A 9,991-nucleotide genomic window follows, 5' to 3' on the forward strand; every position below is an offset into this window, starting at 1 on the left:
ATGCTTATTTTAATGCAATCTTTCATGTTTTTAAATTACAAACACTCAAAAATAATAAATGAAAATTTTTAACAAAAATTTTCTAAGTCCTAAAATTGGGCCCCTTTTGCTTATACACAAACCACTTGCTCTTGCTTGGTGGCCTTGAGGAACGGGACAATAACGTCATCTTTTTCGTGCATGCAGCCCGTAGTAACGAGTTATTACCCTGGGCGCACACGGAGGCGACAATTGCACGGTGACATTTTTTGTCTCTGTCGTTACTACATGCGTCCAAGACAGAGACAAAAAATGTCGCCGTGCAACTGTCGCCTCCGTGTGCGCTCAGCCTTAGACGTTAGCACGTCAAAAAACAAATGGGACGGTCATAGGTTTAAAAGAAAGTTGAAAAACTCCTTTGGACAGCTGATTCGAACTGTCATTTTGACATTTTTGATAATAATATGGTGTGCGCTGATCGCGATTGATTTGTTTTGTTATCATGTACTGAATAATTTATGTAAATAAAAGATATAAAGTTTTAATATTATTGTATGTGACTGTTTTTATAATAACAAAGCAAAATGTCAGTGCACTGGAGTTCGGAGCTGATGAAGTGGGAGTACCGGGAGTTGCAGGCCACCGCTATGTCCGTCGATTTCTCTGGTAACAACGTGTTACTAGCCGGACGTCGGTGGCTCGCCATCAAGCAAGTCAATTTGGAGGAAGATGCCGGTGATATTATAAAGAAGTACCCGCGTCACAGCAAGTACGACGCAGCCGGAGCGGAGTGGTGTCAAACATATCATGGGCAGAAGCTTTGTGCGATTGCGGTTAGTAAAATTTAGTATTTACAGATTTATGAGCAGTCCTTATCACTTACACAAATATTAGATACTCAAATTTTTCCTATTTCAGAGTAACCAGCGTGTTGACGTATACGAATGGCGAGCCGGCAACGATCTGACTTGTATTTGCTCTCTGCGCGGGCACACGCGGGTAGTGAGCGACACGCACTTCCACCGACAAGACCACAACCTCATAGCAACATGTTCCATAGATACTTTCACTCATATGTGGGACCTCCGTGATGCAAGAAAACCTGTAATCTCACTGTGTGCTGTTGGTACGACTTTAACAAGAATTATTCACTCTTTAATGGAACAGAAGGCTTTAAAAATTTCGATTTTTTTTGTATGAGAACTCTGAAACTTGATGAACTTATTTATTTTAGTTTTTTTTTTTAATGAAATTGGGAGTGGTCTTTAACACTACATTTTGTTTACAGCGGGAGCCTCACAAGTACAGTGGAACAAGGTGGCATCTCACATAGTTGCAACAGCACATGACGGAGACATCAAAATATGGGATTATAGAAAACACAGTGTACCATTCCAGTACATTTCAGCTCACTTGTGCAAAATTCATGGAGTAGACTGGAGTCCTCACCATGAATACCAATTAGTTACGTCCAGTCATGACGGCAGTATCAAGTTCTTTGACATTAATAATGCTAGGAGGCCAGAGAATGTTATTAACACTAACTTCCCAGTATGGAGAGCTATATACACACCATTTGGGAGTGGTTTACTGACTATAGGTGTGGGATGGGGAGGTTTACCCCGGGTTGAACAAGCTGGGGTAATCGGTATCTGGGTATCAGATATCTTAACACACCGGCTTGTGGGACATACAGACACAGTACAGACAATGGTGTGGAGGCCAAACACCCCTCCAGACAACTACCAACTAGTGACTTGGGGCAGAGATCAATCTTTGAGGATTTGGGCAATGCAACCCTCTTTGCTGAAAATGTGCCACCATTATTTACCTAATGATAGTGAAATTGAAGAGGACAACAGTAGTGACAGTGAGTATTTTTGCATATTATAAAGTTGCTTGTTACACTGTACATTTGTCTAGAATTCTGGAATTTATCCCAATATTTTGTTACAGCAATGTCTCCAGTTGAATCTATAAATGATGGATCTGAAAATACAGGACAAGATATACAAATGGTATGATTTATTTTCTAAAATGATAGTTTAGCATGTTTACATAGGTTACTTATCATAAAATACATTATAATTATTTTCTTTTTCAGACCAAGATGCCAATTTCAAACTTAATATCAATAGATGAAGAATTCGAATCAATAAGAGAAATGGCTAATATTGAAGTTACGGACATGAACACAGAAACTAGGATATGTCAGATACATTCAGAACGCAATGGGTACACTGCCAACTTACAAGTGGCCTTTCCTAAGAATTTACCTGAACAGATTATACCAAAATTCTCTTGGCTCTCAAGTACAAATATCGATAGCACAACAACTATAAAAATTCTACAGGCTTTAAATAGAACAGCACATCGCAAGAAGAAAGAAGGCCAACGTTGTCTGTTACATTGTCTGAAAACATTGGCGACATCTATTGATGAGGTAAATATTGCCGATTTTTTAATCAAAGGAAAACTGCCATTATTTTAAACCTCAATTTGTCACATGTACAATAATAAATTTATTTTTATTTGCATGACTACCTTCTGTGCTGTGTTAGTACTATTTTTTCCTTATTATTGGAAACTACCCTTTTTTGATTTATTGTTGCAAGTTTGATGTATCAACTACCACTGACTTGGACAAACTATTTTAAGGAAGAACATTGTATACAAGCTCTTGTGTGTGATATTATTCAATGATTATTCACAGATTCCAGTGAAATCTAGTGACGATTCTGACTCAATGAAGTCTAGTCAAAGAAGCCAATCGGAGAGCGAAAACGCCGGCGACGCGTGCATCCCCTTCCCCCGCACCTCCGGGGCCAAGTGGTGCGGCGTCAGCACTCTAGTCGTGTTCAACCGCCCGTCGAACACCCGGCGACTGTCCTTGAAGCACGAGGCTGGGACGCCGAGGTCGATGTCCTCTCTCTCGACTATACCGAGTCTGTTCGGGAGTTACGGGTCGGTGTCTCCACACGCAACCACTACGCCGTCGCCGACAAACGCCCCTGGCTTTCCGCAGCTACTGCACAGGCATCCCTCTAATTCTATTACGACGTTCTACTTTCAAGATCGATGGGTAAGTACCGAGGCTCCCTCACACAGCTTTATAAATAGTTAAACACTGCTGAAAGCTGCACCACTCGCTTGTGTCCTACACCATTTTATATTGTAGGTATGTTTATCTTTAATCCTGAATGTTTGATTATTATTACAGAAAGCGCAAGGTCGGCGCGCGGGCAGTATGCGGAGCCGCGGCAGTATCTCCGGCTGCTCACCCCGGGTCGTGCTCTACGCCGCGCCCGACCTGTTCCCGTTGAACCGGGTCCTCGCCGAGAAGTACGTCATCAACGCCGAGGATTCCGTCGGTACGATATTCTATTTAACATGTTGATGTAGAAAGCGCTAGGCGCGGCGTCATCCATTTCATTTCATATCACCTCGAGTCGTGTTCTTCGCGGCTCCTGATCTGTCCCCTACTGAACCCCTTTCGAGTTTAAATACATTCTGAATAACTTTTACCATGAAACCAACCCAGAAAGCCCTATATTATAAATTTTTGATCGATTCTAGGCTTTGCAACGTTGCGTTTGTTAACTATGATTTGACGAAGCATACATATTTACAGAAATGTGCGAATCGAACGCGCGGATAGCGTCATCGGAAGGCGAGAGCGAACTGGCGCACGCATGGCGGCTAGCGGCGTTAGCGGCGCGGGCGCTCCGAGCGCGGCCCGTCGACCACTGCGCCTCCAGCGAGGAGAGCATGGGCTGGGCGCAGCATCCGCTGTGCTGCAGTCTGCTGCAGTCACTGTGAGTACACCTTGATGTGTGAGGCGAATGTGCGGATAGCGTCATCGGAAGGCGAGAGCGAACTGGCGCACGCACGGCGGCTGGCGGCGTTAGCGGCACGGGCGCTCCGTCCGTACTTTTTAATTGACGGTTTTAAATATAACTTCCAAAGGTAATATTACAAAATTGCAACAGTTATAAAGTCTATATTATGCGTAATTAAAAATTGGCCTAAACCTAGTGTGTATTTCAGAATATCCCACTACGCGAAGGCCCTGGACATCCAGATGGCGGCGATGCTGGCGTGCGCGTTCCCCATCTTCAACGACACCAACAAGTGGAGCTCGCAGTCCACCATTAGCAACTCTAGCTATGTAAGTTGACATTCTTCCCCTAAGGCTATGTACGCACGCACGCGGCTAGCGGCGTGCGGTTGTGGCAGGCCGCACAGTGCATAGGTACAGTGTTTGCGGCTCCGGTTTCATACATTCCTACCCGGCTAGCCGCGTAGTGCGTAGCTCGCCTAAAGTACACGTACCTTGTGAATCAGGGAGGTTGGTAAAATAAACTTTTTTTCGAGTAGAAACGTAATAATATATGTGCGAGCAATAAGGGCCTAGTCTCATTGTATTTACAAGAAAAACGGTACGTAATATGTTTATTCAACGCCCCCGTGGCTCAACTAGTATCAACAATTAGACTCGTTTTTTTAGGTTTTACAGAGGCAGAATTTTCCCTTAGTAACTTTACTCAGTTACTCCTCTGGTGCAGCGATCCAAAGTGTGTCTTGTTCTCCAAAAAAGGAATAAAACAATCGTTGGTACATTTTCTAAGGAAATCTCAGCTACATGGAGAAATCGACGCTCTTTTTAGGGTTCTTTTCACTGATTCCTTAAGAGCGAGACTAGATGCATTTAAGAATTATTTGATTTGTGATATGTTTTAGGGCAACGGCACATCTCCGTACAGCACAGTAAACCAATACAGCGAAATAGCCGACGGCTGGATGAACGTCCGCAGCAACTCGTGCTCCGAGGCCGAGAACTTTTACACCGACTCGAGCGTGTCCAAGTCTGAACGGATGTCAGCCTGCGTCCTTGACGAGGCCGCGGTGCATCAGTACCACTGCTTTAAAAGGGTCTACGCGGACATTCTGCATCGGTGGCAGCTTTTATATAAGAGGACTGAGGTAATTTATTTACTGACTTGTGAAGTAACTCTTGTCTCTAAGCTGAGAAGTTTTATATGGCCTCGAGCGTGTTCATGTCTGAACGGATGTCGGCCTGCGTCCTTGACGAGGTCGCGGTGCATCAGTACCACTGCTTTAAAAGGGTCTACGCGGACATTCTACATCGGTGGCAGCTTTTATATAAGAAGACTGAGGTAATTTATTTACTGACTTGTGAAGTAACTCTTGTCTCTAAGCCGAGAAGCTTTATATGGCACTGATCCCACCGCGAGCTAGTAAGCTATGAGCTATCGGCTATAAAAACGAACAAAAGATAAGCACTCCCGTGCAAATAAAAGAGTCACGGCGATTTTGATAGCTCACCGCTGGCCGAGTAACTATAAACATCGCCGTGTCTCTTTTATTTTCACGGGAGTGATTATCTTTTGTTCGTTTTTATAGCCGATAGCTCATAGCTTACTAGCTCGCGGTGGGACCAGTGCCTATGGCCTCGAGCGTGTTCATGTCTGAACGGATGTCGGCCTGCGTGCTTGATGAGGCCGCGGTGTATCAGTACCATTGCTTTAAAAGGGTCTACGCAGAGTCGCAGACATTCTGCATCGGTGGCAGCTTTTATACATAAATATAAGAGATCTGAGGAAATTTGTTTCTTGTGTATATGCACTTGCACTATGTAGGTACCAAGGCTGAAACCTATTGCACGTTACAGTCTCAAGCGTGTCTGAATCAGTACCGATGGGTTTTAGTTAGGCCGCTTTAAAAAGGTGGGCCGTTTCTTTGCACCGGCGCGGTGGTGATCAGGTGATCACCCATGTAAGTTGCTAATGACCTCATTGAACATTTCTACACTATCTATCCTACCGACTGCGCCAATGTTATATGAATTAAAGATCAAGATCGATAACTGGCTGGTTTATTTCTACCGTAGTACTTGATTCTACCCTAAGTAACAAAACTCAAGCGCGTTTAAGTCAGTGTAATGTTTATTTCACGTAATTAATCATACAATAGAATAGTTCTATGGACACTCAACAGTGGCAGTAAAAAGTAATTAGAATTATTTTAAGTCTCATGGATAATAGTAGTTTATCTATGGACATAGATATTATAGATAACATATTCATTCATACCTAAATCGGTGTCCGTAGGTGATGAAGTCGGTCCGCCTGCGTCAACCGGTGCTATGTCCAGGGCCGGAACTGAGCGCGCTGTGCGCGGGCACAAGTTTCTAACGATACAAATATTCGTGTCCATATTAGGTGATGAAACTAGTCCGTGTGCGTCAGCCGGCGCCGTGTCCGGGGCCGGAGCTGAGCGCGCTGTGCGCGGGGTGCGGGCGCGGGGCGCGCGGGGCGGCGTGCGGCGCGTGCCGGCGGCTGGCGCTGCGCTGCGCCGTGTGCGCGCGCGGCGTGCGCGGCCGCGCCATGGCCTGCGCCTACTGCGGCCACGCGGGACACGCCACGCACATGCTGGCCTGGTGAGTCTCGCTGCTTTCTTATTATAGTGTGAGAACTCGCCCTTGCGGCCAGTTGACTCCAGGGGCCCGTTTCTCGAAAGGTACAAGCCTTGTATTACAAGTGCGCGAACTGTCAAACCGTATGGGTTTTCATGGAAACACTTGTAATATAAGGCTTGTACCTTTCGAGAAACGGGCCACAGGTGCCCATTTCTCGAAGCTACAAGTTACAATTTACAAGTGGTTGTCAATGTCTAATATGACATGTTGGAAAGAGACTTCCGCATGTAACTTGTAACTTTCAGTTTTGAGAAATGAGCCCCAGGTTTGAAACATATGGCATTTCCATCCATATAACAAGTGATTGTGCACCTACTCTTACGACTTTGTATTGGCACTAAGGTCAAAAAATGTGGCTCTTTTACAGGTTACTTGGGCAAATCAACTTTTTGACCTACTCAAATCTGTCCGTCGATTTTAAATTTCGTTGTGAATTCTTATGATGTATGTTAAAACATTCAAGGCCCTATATGGTAAACCTAATAAACTGAAATTTTATTGATTAGAAGTTGGCTTTCCTGGTAACTCCAGAGACATTTTGAGTAACGCCAAAGACACTTAAAACTGTGATGTTCTGCCTGTGCAGGACTCACATATCCTCCGTGCCTGATGGGCCTGGGAGGTTTTACCGAGCTAGTCTCAGATGTGGGAGAAAGGGGGTGCAAGGCGAATAGAGAGAAACACCGGTTTCACTTAACTAATCGGGCTTTTATGCCGTTTATTCACACACACACAATAAACTTAATACTATCGCGGTAACGCGGCTTATCCTATGCGATATCTAACCTTCCCCGGCCGGCCGGGGTTAAACGGAATCAATCTAGGGTGCGCCGGAAGGGCCTACAACTACAGGGACCTATCGAGGGTCAGGAGGTAGGAACCGTAACCCGGCCTAGGCGCGTAATGGTCACCTGATCACGGGGGAGATAAAATAAGGTAGGAGGGTTTCAGAGGGTAGGAATCGTAACCCGGCCTAGGCGCGTAATGGCCACCCCGGCCCTGATCACGGGAGAGATAGGATATAACCCGGCCTAGGCGCGTAATGGTCACCCCGGCCCTGGTTTGGGAATTCGCTGGTGATCGGATATCAACCCGGCCTAGGCGCGTAATGGTCACCCCGGCCTTGGTTGTTGGAGGATAAGTGGATGGGAGCGTCGCCGTGAAGCGATGGGGACGGAAAGGGCAGCTGCACTGGCTGCGCGCACTTAAATATGGTCGGCCGGCGATCCCCTCCACTGCGCCGTGCGCTGCCGGTGGACTCGATTCCGCGCGGGGCGCGCCGCTGTGATGACATGGCGCGCTGGTGACATAGCTATGTCACAAAACTGTCGGTCAAAAAGTTGATTCGCCCACTCTCTTCTTTAGTATAGCGATAGAATTGAAAATTATTTGCACGTACTATAGTCCTTATTTTATGGGCATTTTCAGAATTTGGGACCTCCCAATTAGCGAAAGTTGTTAACAAAAATTCACTCACTGTCAGTTTTGACGATAATTAAGCATGAAATTTCAATAAAAATATTATTTTTGTGTTAATTACATAAACTTTAAGCGATAATCTACATTCCGAATGAGAAAAGTGTAAATTTTTAGACAGATTTCATGCTTAATTGTCGTCACAAAACTGACAGCGAGTTAATTTTTGTTAACTTTTGCAAATTGGGGGAATCCAAATTCTGAAAATGCCCTTATAATAGTTATTTGTTTTCACTCGTGTGACTGACTGTAGTGAGTCATTTTAAGTGCAGTGATTATAATTATTGTATTGTTGTCAGGTTCGAGAAGCACGACACATGCCCCACGGGCTGCGGCTGCAAGTGCCTCGTCGACAGCAACGCGTTCTGGAAGGGCGTCAAATATGCCTAGCCCACACAAGTACCCACCTTTTATATACCTTACCTCTGTAGTCCCTTCATTTCCACCGGTTATCTAGTCGTCGAACAAGGGACGATCGAGAGACAATTAATATATTTTATGGTAATGACACGCCATATTATTTCTTTGTCTATGGGCAATTGGTGTAAGTATTTAATTACTTAAATACTTTTCATTAAGTGCAATCGGCACACATACGTAAATATCAACTTCTTACATGACTGACATTAAATATGAAGTGATCAGTTGATCACTTATCAAATCAATAACGTCCAATAGTTTATTGGTATGCAAGTTATTTGTAAGTGTTACACAGCCAATAATATTCTTGCCGGGTTGATTTGTTATGATAATAATTATCACGGGATTACCATGTAAATAGAGATATGTAATATTTTAGACATGATTTGTATATAAACGACTGACAAATTGAGTACAATTTGTAATAAAAACACTCAAGTATGTTTTATATTTTTATTTAACAAACTTTTTACAATTTTATAATTATTCAATTAGAATGAAAAGTGCACGTTACTGTAAGTTAGTGTACGATCCTAAAATGTATGCTTTACTTCAGTCTCGTTAAAGCATTTCATAAGATTAATGGAAAGCGGTATTAGGTACTCATAATGTGAGGGTTTTATCTAAGAGCTTAAGACGATTAAACAAAAGTCCAGATGTATGTGTGTTAGATGATGATAGAAAAATATGATACTACAAAACACGAGTAAAAAGAAGACACTGACGTGTCAAACTCGTCGTTCGCCCTTTCGATAATTACTTCGACAACATTCGTATCGAATCCAGCCTGGAACCAGTAGGAGGGCATAGTTTAGCCACACCTCGGACACTGGCAATCAAATAAATGAAAGAGGCGCGTTCCTAGCACACAGTCTAAGCTCGTGTAGGTGAACGCGTATGCTTGTATGAGTGACATATGACAGGTCGACTGTTCGCGTTTTTGACAGGCGGTAACTGTGAGGTAACCGAGAGGGGGTAGGCGTCACTTTCAGCGGGGAGCTGGAGTGGCCATACTGTACGATAGTACTCTTTATTATACTGTGGTTTAGCCAATATCAAATTAACTAGATATGAAGACTGACTTATAAATTGGTTATACCTAAGTTATACCTAATTTGCTAGACTTAGGATTCAGTAATCTGGATGACGATTACTAGCACATCCCTTATGACATTGGACATTAAGTTATTAGGTACACCTAATTAGACTAACATACTTCACAGGAGGGTGACAACACGTCATAAAATTTACAAACCACGAAAAATTCGATCTCACTCAGTCTTAGGCCGTTCTTACCCAATGTCATACTGGATGTGACTGCAGGAAACATTTTCTCGATGGAAATATAAATCGCAAACAGCAACAGTAGCAACATATTTAATTGGCCATATTGTATCATATTTTTTGAGTTGACGATATAAGGCCATACAAATAAAAATCAAAATGATGTAGCAAATATACTTGAATATTGAATGATACAAACAAATGCAACTCTGTTCCCACTGAACAATAGAAGGCATTAGGTAGTATGTTGCTACATCATGACAATATGTGTTATCGTTTAAGATTAAGTTAGGTAAGAGAAAGTCACGGGAAAGAGACACGGTTATCGGTAAA

General features: G+C 43.5%; 1 protein-coding gene and 1 long non-coding RNA gene across 2 annotated transcripts; one reads left to right on the forward strand and one right to left on the reverse strand.

Annotated features, from left to right (window-relative positions):
• Window positions 1-457: 457 nt before the first annotated feature.
• LOC125227439 (GATOR complex protein WDR59) lies at window positions 458-9,033 on the forward strand. The gene is made up of 12 exons (XM_048131757.1): window positions 458-812; window positions 898-1,105; window positions 1,268-1,849; window positions 1,936-1,997; window positions 2,084-2,422; window positions 2,693-3,061; window positions 3,200-3,350; window positions 3,611-3,794; window positions 4,027-4,147; window positions 4,720-4,962; window positions 6,222-6,439; window positions 8,254-9,033. Exons 1-12 carry the CDS (start codon window positions 564-566, stop codon window positions 8,342-8,344), a joined length of 2,817 nt encoding a protein of 938 aa, XP_047987714.1. The 5' UTR covers window positions 458-563; the 3' UTR covers window positions 8,345-9,033.
• On the reverse strand, window positions 7,166-7,501 carry LOC125227440. The gene is made up of 2 exons (XR_007177182.1): window positions 7,471-7,501; window positions 7,166-7,389 (listed from the first exon to the last, which is right to left on the reverse strand). It is a non-coding gene; the product is annotated as an uncharacterized LOC125227440 (long non-coding RNA).
• Window positions 9,034-9,991: the final 958 nt, after the last annotated feature.

The sequence above is a fragment of the Leguminivora glycinivorella genome, chromosome 6, assembly GCF_023078275.1.
Source record: "Leguminivora glycinivorella isolate SPB_JAAS2020 chromosome 6, LegGlyc_1.1, whole genome shotgun sequence".
NCBI lineage: Eukaryota > Metazoa > Arthropoda > Insecta > Lepidoptera > Tortricidae > Leguminivora > Leguminivora glycinivorella.